At 53.3% G+C, this 15,246-nt stretch overlaps 2 protein-coding genes across 4 annotated transcripts in view; one reads left to right on the forward strand and one right to left on the reverse strand.

The window, feature by feature from the left end:
* ONECUT3 (one cut homeobox 3) overlaps positions 1-11,856 on the forward strand; it is a 30,656-nt gene extending 18,800 nt beyond the window's left edge. Inside the window, exon 2 of the mRNA XM_015440176.3 lies at positions 5,971-11,856. Within this exon, the coding sequence (XP_015295662.2) occupies positions 5,971-6,263 (293 nt within the window). The 3' untranslated portion in view covers positions 6,264-11,856. The remainder of the gene's footprint in view (positions 1-5,970) is intronic.
* A 693-nt stretch (positions 11,857-12,549) lies between these two features.
* The window catches only part of ATP8B3 (ATPase phospholipid transporting 8B3), a 28,086-nt gene continuing 25,389 nt past the window's right edge, over positions 12,550-15,246 (reverse strand). For all 3 annotated transcript variants that reach the window (XM_074025267.1, XM_074025268.1, XM_065535668.1), the window contains exon 29: positions 12,550-13,745. In XM_074025267.1, coding sequence (XP_073881368.1) covers positions 12,768-13,745 — 978 coding nt within the window. In that variant the 3' untranslated portion in view covers positions 12,550-12,767. The remainder of the gene's footprint in view (positions 13,746-15,246) is intronic.

Below are 15,246 nucleotides of genomic sequence, written 5' to 3' on the forward strand. Positions count from 1 at the left end.
TCACCACAACCCCCGCCTCCCAGGTTCAAGTGATTCTCCTGCCTCAGCCCTCCTAGTAGCTGGGATTACAGGCATGCACCACCATTCCTGACTGATTTTGTATTTTTAGTAGAGACAAGGTTTCTCCATGTTGGTCAGGCTGGTCTCAAACTCCTGACCTCTGGTGATCCACCTGCCTTGGCCTGCCAAAGTGCTGGGATTACAGGCATGAGCCACCGTGCCCGGCAGTTTTTTTTTTTTTTTTTAATTAGCCAGATGTGGTGGTATGCACCCATGGTCCCACCTACTTGGGAGGCTGAGGCGGGAGGACTGCTTAAGCCCAGGAGTTCAAGGCTGCAGTGAGTCGTGATTGCACCACTGCACTCCAGCCTGGGCAACAGAGCAGGACCCTGTCTTAAAACAAAACAAGAATTATTGTTAAGAATTGAGTGACCAGATACACGTAAAGCTCTTTACACAAAGATCTTGTGAACATTCTGAGGAACATCTGTATTTCTGTCCCTACTGTAAATGTAGGATGAATTTGTGAGTAAATTGCTAAGTAAATGAATAAGTGAGTGAGTGAATGAATTAAACATTACAACAGGTGAGCGTGAGGGCCTCCCTTGGAATTTCAAGGCCCCGGTTGAGTTTTGACTCAGCTTTCCCTTTGAAAGAATGGAGGACTGGGTCCTCTCCCGTAATCCTCATGGGGTGGCCGAGTGCCAAAGAGGTGAGAGGTCAATTCAGTTTTTTTGCATTTCCTTCCATGTTTCTTTATGCAGATAAAGTATAAACATAGGTTCTTGGCCGGGCGCGGTGGCTCAAGCCTGTAATCCCAGCACTCTGGGAGGCCGAGACGGGCGGATCACGAGGTCAGGAGATCAAGACCATCCTGGCTAATACGGTGAAACCCCGTCTCTACTAAAAAAATACAAAAAACCAGCCAGGCGAGGTGGCGGGCGCCTGTAGTCCCAGCTACTCGGGAGGCTGAGGCAGGAGAATGGCGTAAACCCGGGAGGCGGAGCTTGCAGTGAGCTGAGATCCGGCCACTGCACTCCAACCCGGGCGACAGAGCGAGACTCCATCTCAAAAAAAAAAAAAAAAAAAAAAAAACATAGGTTCTTGCCTCTCCTTTCATACATAAAAGGCTCCCTGGTACACTGTTCACCCTTCAGGTTTTCCTTTGCCATCTTTTCAGATTCATAGCCATACCCTCCCTCTCTGTCAGTCTCTCAGTATAATTACAAATACAGTCTGTTGCCTAAATTAGCATTTAGTAATTAACGTTATTATGCTTTTGGCGAACATGGTCCACAGATGAGCCATGTAGAGTACTAGGACTGCATTTCCTTTCCTGTACAACTCTTTGATTTTCCAGGAGTTGATAACTGCCAAACAACAATTATTCCCATGCTCCCCAACAAAATTTAAAAACAACTCAAAGGGACTTTCCATACATATTAGGTCGTCTCTGATCTGGGTGGGGCTCCCCTCCATACCCTGGGTCCTTTTGTCTAGCTGTCTTCCAGGGTCCTCCTCCTCATCTGGAGGACCCCTTTTCTCTTTCAGCTAGGTTAGATCACATTTCCTGAATCCCACACCATCCTTTTTTGATTTACCTCCTCGTTTGAATGGAACACATCCTCCAGTAGCTTTCTGAGAAAGGGTATACGGGAAGTCAAGTTTTGGAGTCCTCAAACGTCTGATTATATCTTTTTTTTTTTTTTTTTGAGACTGAGTTTCACTCTTGTTGCCCAGGCTGGAGTGCAGTGGCACAATCTCGGCTTACTGCAACCTCCACCTCCTGGGTTCAAGCAATTCTCCTGTCTTAGCCTCCCGAGTAGCTGGGATTACAGGCATGCACCACCACACCCAGATAATGTTGTATTTTTAGTAGAGATGGGGTTTCTCCGTGTTGGTCAGGCTGGTCTCAAACTCCTAACCTCAGGTGATCTGCCTGCCTCGGACTCCCAAAATGCTGGGATTACAGGCATGAGCCACCGAGCCCGGCCCTGATTATGTCTTTATTGCACCTTCATGCTTGATGTTTTGATGTTTAGCAATTCTAGCTGAATGTAACTTTTCCTTGAGGCCAGGCATGGTGGTTCACACCTGTAATCCCAGCACTTTGGGAGGCTGATGCAGGCGGATCACAAGGTCAGGAGATCGAGACCACGGTGAAACCCTGTCTCTACTAAAAATACAAAAAAAATTAGCCGGGCGTGGTGGTGGGCGCCTGTAGTCCCAGCTACTCGGGAGGCTGAGGCAGGAGAATGGCGTGAACCCGGGAGGCAGAGCTTGCAGTCAGCTGAGATTGCGCCACTGCACTCCAGCCTGAGCAACAGAGCAAGACTCCATCTCAGAAACAAACAAATAGAAAAATCTTTTCCTTGGAACTTTGAAAGCCTTGCTCTATTGTCTGCTAGTTTTTGCAAACCCAAAGCTGCTTGGATTCTTGATCCTTTGTATGACATCTGGCTTTCCACTGGACGCTTTTTAGGATTTTCTCTTTATTCTTGGTGCTCTGAAATTTCACAATGAGCCTTCAGTGCCTTTTTCATTCGTTGAGCTGAGGACTTGATATCTCACCCCCATTTTTTTAGAGCTGGGGTCTCGCTCTATCGTCCAGGCTGGAGTGCAGTGTCACGATCACACCTCACTGCAGCCTTGACCTCCTGGGTTCAATGAAGATCCTCTTACCTCAGCATCCTGAATAACTGGGTCCACAGGTGTAAGCCATCATGCCTGGCTAATTTTAAATTTTTTGTAGCAATGGGGTCTTGCTATATTGTCCAAGCTACTCTCAATCTCTTGGGTTCAAGTGATCCTCCCACCTTGGCCTCCCAAAGTGCTGGGATTAGAGGCATGAGCCATTTTGTCCAGCCTATTTATTTATTTATTTTTGAGACAGAGTCTCACTGTGTTGCCCAGGCTGGAGTGCAGTGGTGTGATCTCAGCTCACACCTCTGCTTACTGGGCTCAAGCGACTCTCCTGCCTCAGCCTCCCCAGTAGCTGGGATTGTAGGTGCCTGCCACCACACCCAGCTATTTTTTTTGTATTTTTTGTAGAGATGGGGTTTCATCATGTTGGTCAGGCTGGTCTCGAACTCCTGACCTCAAGTGATCCACCTACCTCAGCCTCCCAAAGTGCTGGGATTACAGGAATGTACCACCATGCCCGGTGGGCCTATTTATTTTTTAAAATTATTTATTTATTTTAAGAGAGAGTCTTACTCTGTCACCCAGGATGGAGTGCCATGGTGAGATCATGCTCACTACAGCCTTGAATCCCCAGCCTCAGGTGATCCTCCTGCCTCAGCCTCCCAAAATGCTGAGATTACAGGCATGAGCCACTGCACCTGACCACTTTTAAACTGGAAACTCATCTTTCAACCCTAGATTTTTTTTCATTATTTGATCATCTCTTCCTCTATTTTTGAAGTGTCTCTTGATCAGGTGACAACCCTGCTTCATCGTAATTCATCCTCTAACGTTTTATTCTCTTTCATTTCCCATCTTTGCAGCTGCTTGTGTTCCATTTTCTGGGATATCTGCTTAACATTTTTTTTTTTTTTTTTTTGAGACAGAGTCTTTCTCTGTCGCCAGGCTGGAGTGCAGTGGCATGATCTCAGCTCACTGCAACCTCTGCCTCCCGGGTTCAAGCGATTCTCCTGCCTCAGCCTCCCGAGTAGCTAAGACTACAGGTGCCCGCCACCACACCCGGCTAATTTTTGAATTTTTAGTAAAGACGGGGTTTCACCATGTTGGCCAGGCTAGACTCTTGATCTCGTGATCCGCCCGCCTTGGCCTCCCAAAGTGCTGGGACTACAGGTGTCAGCCACCGCGCCCGGCCAATATCTGCTTAACTTTATCTTCCAGTCCTTACATGGAATTGTTTTACTCTGGCTATTACATACTCACATTTTAAGAGCATTTCCTCACTCTCTAAGGGTCGCTTTTACTTAACAGCATCCTGTACTTGTTTCATGGATATATTTTTCTCTTACCCCTCTGGGAATGTTAATTATATCTTTGCCTGCCTTGTCGGTTCCTTCTGAGTTTATTCCTCCCCCACCAAACCATTTTTCTCCATTGTTCTCCCCGCCCCTCCCTCCCTCACTCTCTCTCTCTCCCTCTCTTTTTCATGTTAAGACACTTTTCTAAAATGTGCAGTAACCCACAGGCATCACTTGCATTTAATCGTAAAACCTGAAACCGCAGTTAGAAGCCCCACACGTTCCGGGTCAGAGGGAGTGAAGTGTGTGTCAGCTCACACCCTAGATGGGCGAACCTGTTGTCCCCGAGACATGAGTCACAGCAGAGGGAACATTCATTTATTTCTGTGGATGTGTATGGACATTGATCTAGCATGTCATGTTCCAGGCTGTTCTGCAACCAAAGGAAAAGCTCTCTGTGCCATCCCAGTAGGCCACCAGGGCTGGCACAGAGAAGAGACTGGGAGCAGAGACCCACTAGTACAACCTGCAACACCCGCCGCTTCTGGGGGTCACAGAGTAGCTGGGACTCCGGGATTTTGACGAGGGCAGGACAGCCTCTCCAGCACCACAGTCCCAGACTGGATGCAGGAGAGAAATTGAGATTCTGATGGAGTTTCAAGCTGATGCCACAGATGAGACCATCTGGCTTGTGGCCCAGCTCCTAGGTGGGGAAGCCTGTGTTTTCTATCCACTGACATGCACTGCATTGAGGGGAGGGGTCCACTTTGCTACTGGAGCAGGAAGAGCAGGACTCAGTTTCAGCCCTGCCCCACCACCCCGAGCCTTTGCTTTACTCCCTTTGCCAGTGTCTGGTCTGCAGGCGGTGGGGCAGCCTCCTTCAGCCCTCTCCCTAATCTGTGCAGACTGGCCAAGAGGAAGGGTGACCTGCTTATCTGGAAGAGGAAGAGGTGGTCCCTACACTCCTCCCCTCCTCCTCCTAAGTCTTCTTCCTTAAATGTTCTGCGCTCCAGAGGGTCCACTGGGTGCTCGAGGGAGGCCAAGTCTGGGTGGTCTCAGTGTGTGGATAGGGGCAGGGCCAGGAGGCAGGGATTCAGTGTCAGAATTGGGCTGTGAACTCCCAGGGTCCCTAAGGGTATCAGGCCTTACAGGAGTGTCCCTGCTGCTCATTCGTAGAGCTTGGTTGTCAGAGCCAGTTGCCGTGGCACATGCCTGTAATCCCAGTGCTCTGGGAGGCTGAGGCCAGAGGATCACTTGAGGGCAGGAGTTCGAGACCAGCCTGGGCAACATAGCAAGACTTCCCCTCCCCCAAAAAAAAGAAAAGAAAGAAAGGAAAGACCCTGGTTGGCCCATCATTTCTGGGGAAGGTTGCTGGGTTTTGTGATGCACCCCAGGACCTGGTAATTAACCAGTTATTTCACCCAAGTCTACACTCAGCCGAAAACTCACATGTGCAGTTTCCGTGTCATTTCCCCAACACCCCCAGGTTGGGGCTGCAGAAGTTACCAACACCAATTTCTGTGGTCCTTTAGGTCGGGAGCGTTTGAGGGGAGGATGGGGTTTTGGGGGATATGAGGCTTGGGGTGCCTGAGTGGGCTCCATGGAGAAGGGGGCTGGCTGGAGGGAGTTGTGCCCGTGCCTGAAGAGGGGCGCTCACACTGTGTCCCCTTCTTTGTCCTCCCCCCACCCCCACCCCATCTGCTTTTCCTGCCTGTCCTCACCTTGAATTCTGTGTCCACCGCCCTCTGGCTGCATCCTGGACTTTCCTGGTGTCTCCCTGTTGACCTTGCTGTTTCCCTGTCTCTGTCTCTGTGCGTCCATGTGTTCCCCACTGTCTCCCCCTCCGCCTCTCCCTGCATTCCTGTTCCTCCTGGGCTCTCCCTGGGTCCTTATGTGCATCCGCCTTTCCCCCCACGTGTCCCTTCTCCCCTCCTCCTCATCCTCCCGGCGGCGTGCGCCGCCTGCCTCTCCCCGGCTGGCCACACGGTGGCGCTGTGTCCTGCTCGCCCGCCCGCTCGCTGCTCGCCCGCAGCCTGCAAGCGCAAGGAGCAGGAGCAGCAGAAGGAGCGCGCGCTGCAACCCAAGAAACAGCGCCTGGTGTTCACCGACCTGCAGCGGCGCACGCTAATCGCCATCTTCAAGGAGAATAAGCGGCCGTCCAAGGAGATGCAGGTCACCATCTCGCAGCAGCTTGGCTTGGAGCTCAACACCGTCAGCAACTTCTTCATGAACGCGCGGCGCCGCTGCATGAACCGCTGGGCTGAGGAGCCCAGCACGGCTCCCGGGGGCCCCGCTGGCGCCACGGCCACTTTCTCCAAGGCCTGAGGCGCCCCGGCCCTGCGCCCTCCCTGCCTCCACGGCCTGGGCGCTGTGCCCCCACGTCTCCTCCCCTCATCCTGCCGGCCCGGAGACCCGCCCCCAGGGGGCACCTGGAGGGGGTGCTGTCCGGGCCCCCCACACCCGGGGAGGGGGAAGCAGCACACCCCCCAGCCCAAGTGCACAAAAAGGGCCCCCCTCCCCTCTCCATGCCCACTCCCTCCAGGCCAAAGGAAGCCCTCCACCCCCACAGAGGAGAGGGAGTGACAGAAAGGGGTTCCCCAGCCCCCTCTCCATTCAGGACGCCCAGAGGGCCTCGAGAAAAACCAGGGCTCACTGTGTTGTCCCCTAAAGCGGGTCAAGAAGCACATACTAGAAATATAAACCGGGTATTTAAAAAAGGAATTTTAAAGAATAACCCCTCCTCCGCCAGATCCCCTGCCCCGCCCCCCGAGGAAGGTAGAAGAAACCTTCCTTCCTCCCCACCCGCCCTGGCCCCTCACCCCAGAGACCTCAGCCCCTTCCAAAGTCGCCAAAAACCCACATCAGGCCGGATCCTTACGGTCCCCCACCCTCCCCAAAACCAACCCCACCCGCTGGCAGGACGGCCCCTGAGGCCGAGAACTGAGCTGCCCCTCCCAGCGGCTAGGATTCCTCGTGCCAAGAATCGCCTGCCTTAAAGGCTGGGGAGGGGCCTGCGGCGGGCGCCCAGCACCCACGGGCAAGCACCCTTCCCACCCCATCCCAGGCCGCAGGGGACGGGGGGCTCCCACATGCGGGTAAACTCCAGACGCCCCCGCCCCGCCATCTCTGTTGAGTTCACTTTACCTTTAGGCACCTTCGTGGAGCGCAGGGAAGGACGCAGCCCCGGACACGGGAGACCGCGTCCACGCTCCCCGGAGAAGGGGACCCCGACGGAGAAGGCGCCGCTGGGGCCGCCCGGAGAAGCCCCTCTGCACGGGGCCGTGGAGCCGCTTCCTGCGTGGAACCTTCTGGAATTGACCGCCCCCCTTTCCTCCCGCTTCGGAGGCTGAACTGGGCTTGCAGGGGGCAGCGGGGTTGAACCTGGTGTTGGTCTCCACTCTCGCCAAAGAGAGAAGAAGCTGAAGAAGGTGGAATCTGCTTGCTCCAGTTTTTGCCAAAAAAATTTACAAGTGGGAAGGGTCGGAAATGAAGATGAGCGCCCCCCTCCCACTCCGCGCCCTCCCCCGCTCCTCTCATCTGGTCCGGGTGACCTCCGAGACTGGCCGGCCGTGGGATCCCAGGAGCCCGCCTCCCCCGGGGGTTCAAGATCCGAGGCCAGAAGGATCCCCCTCCCTGAAATTCCCCCACCCATCGGCTGCCTCCCAGGGAGGAAGCGGCCCGCCCACCCCCCTTGAAAATGCAAAAGACATTTCTAGTGAAATGCCCCTCCCCTCCCCCAGGTAAAGGCTACCTCACTCAAGCTCATGTCTGTGATTGGAAAATCACGCCTGATACCAAAGATTTCTCCCAAGGATTTGTGCTGGATGACAGGATTCCCTGGCCTGGGACCCGGCTCGGGGCCCCGCCTGCCGGGTGCCACCCCTTCCCCAACGCGAGAGCGAGAAAGAGAGAGGGAAAGAGAGAGAGAGAGAAAGAGAGAGAGAGAAAGAGAGACCGGGAGAGAGGGAGGGAGAGGATCGTGAGGTCCATGAGTGCCTTCTTCTTGAACCAAAGACGTGTATGGAGTGTTCTCTTGTCCTTATCGACTCGCTCTGCTCCCAGCTTTCCAAGCGACCGGATCTGAGTGATGCTTCTAGAACATTTGGGTGTTGGGGGGTTCCTAATAGTAGAAATGGTCCCCATTCCTGCTCAGCACCCCACCTCTCTGCCCCAACACAGACACACATGCAGACAACACGCAGACACACACATGCAGGCACTCACAGACACTTGCACACACAAACATGTGCACACACATGCAGAGACATGCATGCAGACACACGCAGGCACACACACACGAAGAGATGTATGCAGACACGCAGGCACACACAGCAGACGCAGACATGCAGGAACACATGCACACACACGCAGAGACACACACATGCACACACACTGGCTCCTGTTCTTCTGTGGTGTCACCGGGTGCCAGCAACTCAGTATCTCCCACCTCCCACTAAAACCTGGGCCTCAGTTTCTCTCCTGTCCCCACCCCTAAGTTCCTGATGGATGAACCTAGAGTTGTCCTGTCCACTGCAGGCCAGACTGACGTAGCCTATGGGCCCAGCAGGTCCAGGGCCCACGTTTTAATTTCTTTTGAAAAAGCTTTAGGCCAGTGACTGGGCACGGTTGGCTCACACCTGTAATCCCAGCACTTTGGGAGGCCGAGGCCGGCAGATCACGAGGTCAGGAGATCGAGACCATCGTGGCTAACACGGTGAAACCCCAATCTCTACTAAAAATACAAAAAAATTAGCTGGGTGTGGTGGTGGGCACCTGTAGTCCCAGCAACTGGGGAGGCTGAGAGGCAGGAGAACGGTGTGAACCCGGGAGGTAGAGCTTGCAGTGAGCCGAGATCGCACCACTGGGCGACAGAGCAAGACTCTGGCTCAAAAAAAAAAAATTTTTTTTGGTCCAAGAAGATGCGGACCTATTCAACATACCATATTATTTGTTTTTATACCAAGGTAGCCTGTAGATATACAATGTTTTAAATTTCTCTTTTAGAAACAGGATTTTGCTCTGTCACCCAGGCTGGAGTGCAGTGGTACAATCGTAGCTCACTGCAGCCTCGACTACCTAGGCTCAAGTGATCCTCCTGCCTCAGCCTCCCAGTAGCTGGGGCCACAAGCACGCACCACTATGCCCAGCTAAATTTTTTAAGGGATTTCTTGTAGAGATGGGATCTCGCTATGTTGCCCAGGCTGGTCTTGAACTCCTGTCCCCAAGGGGTCCTCCTACCTCGGCCTCCAAAAGTGCTAGGATTACAGGTAGGTAGACATTTAGTGGAGGAAAGGGCTCTCAAAGGCAATAAAATGCTTCTGATCCAAGAGAATCACGCTGCAGCCCTGGCCCAGTGAGCTTCTCAGAAAATCGATGCCTGGGCCTCAGGCACTGGCCAGAGCATGGGCCTGGCAGGGGGTGGGTCTCCTAGATGCCCTCTGCCTGGCCTTCAGGGCCCCAAGGGTCAGACACTAGGGGGCCTCCAGTTTTGTTCCCTGCTGGAAATTTAGGACTTGACTTGGGATCGTTCTTGTTGTGGAACGTTTTAGCTATGCTGAACTGTGGTCAGATCGGGTCAAGCCTCTTGGTCACAGAAGTGGCCCAGGAGCACTTTGGGAGGCCGAGACAGAAGGATTGCTTGAGGCCAGGAGTTTGAGACCAGCCTGGGCAACACAGCAAGACCCCACCTCTACAAAAAAAAATAAAGTGGCCCAGGACTCCTGGGTCCTTTTCAGATATCTTCATCTCTCTCTCTCACATTCTCACACACACAAACACACACACACACACCTGTTCCCGGCCCCATCCCAAACTTGGCCAGACCCCCACAGAAGGCTCTATCCCCAACCCACCCCCCAGCCCCTTGGGCCCTCTCCTGCCTCCCCCCCATGCCCACTTGGCTGTCACATACCAAAGAGCATCCATTCTCCATGCAGGGAACAACACCTCCAGCACAATTCCTTCGAGCCTTTGACAATTTTCTCTGAAATACCTCAAAATATTTAATGTTATAGTTTATGTGATTAAAAAAAAAATCCTTAGCTAGTTTTTGGAATACGTGACTTGAAGCTTTATACCGTTAAATTATAATTTTGCAGACGATGGCATGTCGTTTCTTTGACGAGTTCCGTGGGAGACGCATTGAATGTCAGGACTGGAGACCAGAGGAAAAGTCAGAGGGAGCGTGATCGCGAGAGAGACTGCGGCAGAAAGGACCAGTGGCGTTTACAGATTTCTTATTTAAACGAGTCCTTTAGGAAAGAGAGAGGGAGAGAGAGAGAGCGAGAGCGAGAGAATGAGAGTGAGAGAGAGGGAGAGGGAGAGAGAGAGGCAGAGGTATATCTTTCTGTTCTCTGGCTTGTTCTGTTTCTTGTTTTCTGGAGTCATGTCTTATAAGAGTATTTATTATTCTCTGTGCTCTGTGTTCAAATGTAATTTAAGAAAAAAAAAGGAAGAAAAATGCAAAAAAAAAAAAAAAGAAAATGGAATTTGAGTTGGTGCATGACTAATGTACTCTTTCTTGACGCTAATTGTAATAAAGTGGTCGGGGTGGGGGGCGGGGGGCGTGGCCCGGTTCCGTGTCGCTTCTGTGTGTCTGGTGCCCGATCGGTGCTGTTCGGTGGTTTTTCGTTACTGTTTCTTTCCTCCTTTCTAAGGAACTGTGTCCAGCTGGGACAGGTGGACGGGGCTCTAGGTAGCGGGGGCGGGAGCAGAGCCTCAGTGCCCAGGTCTCCTCCGCCTCCCAGCCCCTGCCTGCCCCAGCCAGGTGGGAACCACCGAGCCCCCCCAGCCATTCCTGGTTCTTGGGGGCGCTCTGGTGTCCTCGACATCTTAGACCACCCCAAACCCGCATCACCCGGTTGGTTTCACTTTAGCATGAACTCCCAAGTGTCTTGTTCAGAGGAGAGAGACAATCAGCCTATTCTTGTCTTGTCGCCCAGGGTGGTGGGGGATGCGGGTACGCCCCAACTTCCTGAGATCTGAAGGACCCTCCTGAGGCCCCCAACAGCAGGCACCAGCACCGCCCCCCCCACCTCCACCCAGACAGCCTCAGCCTCCCCTCCCTGGACTGGGCATGACTCAGGCTTTCTGTCCTGTCTGGGAGGCAGGGCGTGTACGCCTATAGAGACCCCTCCCTCCCAGCCCATTTTGGGAGCCTAGAGAACAGAGGACCCCCCAAAATCATCAAAGGGGGCTCTGGGACAATGTCCTCTGCCTCTGACTCCTCTTGTGCCATGAGGCCATGTCCCTGAGCCATCCCCAAACAGCCCCTGGAGGTGGAAGGGGCACAGATGTGCTGGCCTGGGAACCGAGGCTGGAGGAGAGAGAAGCAGGGGAGAGATGAGAGGGGCCGCTTTCGGGGACAGGCCCCAGTAGGGGGGCGGGGAAGCTAAAGGGGGTGCTTCTCACCCCATAAAGCAGAAAGCCCTGGTCTGGAGGGCTGGACCCGGGGCTGAGGGCTCAGCCGACCTGAAATCTGAAATGATGCCGGGGCCAGGATGCTCCTTGCACCAGCCGCAGCTTGGGCCATTTCACATTCTCTGCCCCAAGTGGTTTAAGCAAAATCAGGCCAAGAGACTCCAGGGGCTCCTCCTCGTGGCCCTGTCGGACCCCTGCGGGGGCTGGTTTTGGTGGAATGAGCTCAGCTGGGGGGGAGGGAAGAGCCAGGAGGCCCTGCGGCCTTGAGTGTTTTGAACAGACTGGAACCGAGGGCTGCTTTCAGGGGAGACACCACTTGGACTCTCCAAAGTCCCCTCCCCTCCAGTGACAGGGGAGAGAAGCCCTTTTCCACCTTCACCCTCGGGCGACAGGCTTAAAAGTTTAAAAAAAAAAAAAAAAAAGTCTCGTCATTGTTAACCATTGCTGTGCTGGGTTTGTTGATTTGTTTTTCTTCAATAAATTATTTTCTAGTCACTCATCTGGGTGTGTGTGTTGGCCGACGGGTCCGGCACAGATGCGGGCACAGATGCGGGGCGGGAATGGAACTCACCCACCTCAAGGCTGGGGCGGGAGGGCGGGAGTGCAGGGAAGAGGGACTTTGCTTCCACCCAGCTCGCCCCTCTCTGCTCTTGAGTCCCATCTTCTTCCTGGGCCAGCAGCCTGCTCTGAGCCTCCACCGCCCACACAGCTCCACCACCCACAGGGAATGGTTAAGAATCAGAAAGAAAAGCTTGGCGCCTTTGAAAGAAAAGCTTGGTGCCTTTGAGTCAACCAAGCCCCAAGATGCAGACCTTGTCAGGACCTGCTTCTGTGACATCACTGCTCACTGCTTTCTGGAGTCTAAAGTGAACGGAGACCCCAGCGAATGAAGGTGTATTTGAAGGGGAGAAACCAGGGCTTCCCGATAGACGAAGAAGCCAGATGGTACCAGAACTGGAATTTATAAACTTTCTTGGGAGGGGCCAGCTGTCAGGCAGTGGGGGAGCCACAGCTTTTAATAAACAACTTTTGAGAGCAATGAAGCTTGACCCACATTATCTTACCCCAGTATGAAGAAGAAAAGTTTTCCCTGCAAATACCCAGCTAGAGCACTAGAGGTCAGTGCTTTGATTTAAAAACCAGGAAGGAATACTCCATCACAAAAAAACTGTAGGGAAAGAGTGAGCCTCAATTAGCGCTGGGGTCAGATGGTCCCTGGTTTATTAGAAAAAGAAAAGCATGTGGAGCCCCTGTCTTTAGAGGGAGGCCCCTGCATGCTGGGTGACTTGCAGCAGAACTGGCTGGCGCTTCATCCTCCCCAGGAAGGACATCTTCCTGAGATGCCAGTGTGACTCCTTTGGGCTCGAAGATCTCTCTTCATCAGATGGGTCTAGGGATTCAGATGCTATGTCACTGCTGACCCCTGGTCCCCTCCGCAGAGGGCAATGACTGCTCCTCTGGGGGCAAGGATGGCTGCTCCTCCCCGGGCACCAGCAGCCACTCCATGGATGATGATGACTGCTTCTCCACAGGCCAGGGCTCCACCTCCATAGGCTGCTCGCTCGTGGACGTGGACGATTCCGCCAGACTTGGTGGCAGAGTCTCCACCTGAGATTCGTGGGTCTTGTCTGGAAGTGGCACCATCCCCTCCTTGGGGGTGAGGGGCTCCTTTTGCCAGCTCTTCCATAATGGTGCGGAGGGCTTCGAAAATGCTGACTTCTCCTCTGAGGAGTCTGGCTGGCTCTCCAATGTCAGCTGGCCTGAAAGCAATGACTGGCTCCCCGGAGGCTGTGGCTGGCTCTCAGAAGATGACAGCTGGCTTTCTCTGTGCAACGGCGGTTTCTCCTGATGAGAATATGACCTCTCCTTGGTCAACGGCAACTTCTCAGGAGAAGATGGCCTCTGCTTGGGTGACAGTGGCCTCTCCTGTACCCTTGGCAATTGCTCCTGGAAAGACCCAGAGAGCCTGTGGGTGCCGGTAAGCACATATCTGGGGAGGGCAAGTTGGTTTTCTGAATAAAGAGCAGATTGTCTATCCATAGAAAATGATGAGCTACTTGTAGGGAAGTGCTGTGCTTCCAGGAAGGACATCTGCCCCTGTGACTGGCGCTTCTTCTTCCCCAGGAAGGACATCTTCCTGAGATGCCAGTGCGACTCCTTTGGGCTTGAAAATGCCTCTTCATCAGATGGGTCTATGGATTCAGATGCTATGTCACTGCTGACCCCTGGTCCCCTCCGCAGAATTGTACCCTGAGTGATGAGGTCTGCGTAGCCCTCACGGTGGGAGAAGGCATAGCTGGAACGCCGGGTGCGAGACTCGCGGTATAAATGAGGCAAGGGCTCCACGGCGAAAATCTCCTCGCTCGGGCCCTCCTCCACCTTCTCCTCCTGAAAAGCAAAGGGGAGAGCAGGGGAATCAGACTTCTACGCTTGGCTGACGGCTCTCCGGTGACCTGTCCCCCGAGGAGGAGAGGCAGGATTCAAAGCCCTTGGCCACTATGGATTGGCTAGGTTCTTCTCTACCCAGTTGAGCCAATTAGACTCCTCAACTCCCAGTGTCGAGTTCTAAGGAGGACTCTAGTCCTTTGCTTTTCAAGACCCATTAATTGGCCTTGCCCTGGAAACTAACCCTGGCTCAGCCAATCAGAGTCCTTCCCTGAGACTTAACTCTAGACCAGCCACCAGGTGCCTTGGCTGCCCTTTAGTGGCAAATCCAGGAGAGGTGAGCCTGGAACAGCCATGTGTCCAGCCTGTGCAGTAAAGGTGGCAGGAGCTGGGCAGGGAGAACAGAGGTGGCAGGGCAGTACACCGTTCCAGTCAATTCTGGGGCCCATCTCAGCTGCAACCTGCTTTTCCATATATGTTTTGGTTACGTGGGCTAGTAAGTCTCCCTCCCTTTTTTTTTTTTTTTTTTTTTTTTTTTTTTTTTTTTTTTGAGGTGGGGTCTTGCTCTGTTGCTCAGATAGGAATGCAGTGGCAAAATCATAGCTCACTGCAGCCTCAACTTCACAGGCTCGAGCGAGCCACCTGCTTCGGCCTCTCAAAGTGCTGGGATTACAGGTGTGAACCTCTGCGCCCAGCCTTGAGCATATGTCCTCAAGGTGCATCCATGCTGTGGCCTTTGTCAGAGCCTCACTCCTTCTCATGGCTCAGGCGTGTTTCATTGCACGGATGGAGCACGCTGTGTTGACCCACTCGTCTGTCGACGGACTCTTGTTTCCAAGTTCCTCCTTTTGCCTAAACCACTTCAAGATTGTTTCCGTCATCTCAGTCCCCAAGCCCTAGATCATTCAGGGTAGAATCTGACGGTGTCGGCTGGGCACGGTGTGGCTCATGCCTGAAATCTCAACATGTTGAGGCCGAGGCAGGAGGATTGCGTGAGCCGGGGAATTCGAACCAGCCTGGGCACCATAATGATACTCCATCTCTAGAAAAAAGCTAAAAAATTAGCTGGGCATGGTGGTGCATGCCTGTGGCCTCAGCTACTTGGGAGGCTGAGGTGGGAGGATCACTTGAGCCTGGGAGGTTGAGGCTTCAGTGAGCCGTGATCACGCCACTGCACTCCCACCTAGGCAACAGAGTGAGACGCTCTCTCTAAATAAATCAATTAATTAAATAGAAACATTAAGGCCGGGCGCGGTGGCTCACTCCTATAATCCCAGCAGTTTGGGAGGCTGAGGCGGGCAAATCACTTGAGGTCAGGAGTTTGAGACTAGCCTGGCCAACATAATGAAACACCGTCTCTACTAAAAATACAAAAATTAGCTGGACGTGGTGGTGTGTGCCTGTAATCCCAGCTGCTTGGGAGGTTAAGGAAGGAGAATTGCTTGAACCCAGGAGATGGAGGTTGCAGCGAGCCGAGATTGTGCCACTGCACTCCAGTCTGGGT

The sequence above is a fragment of the Macaca fascicularis genome, chromosome 19, assembly GCF_037993035.2.
Source record: "Macaca fascicularis isolate 582-1 chromosome 19, T2T-MFA8v1.1".
NCBI lineage: Eukaryota > Metazoa > Chordata > Mammalia > Primates > Cercopithecidae > Macaca > Macaca fascicularis.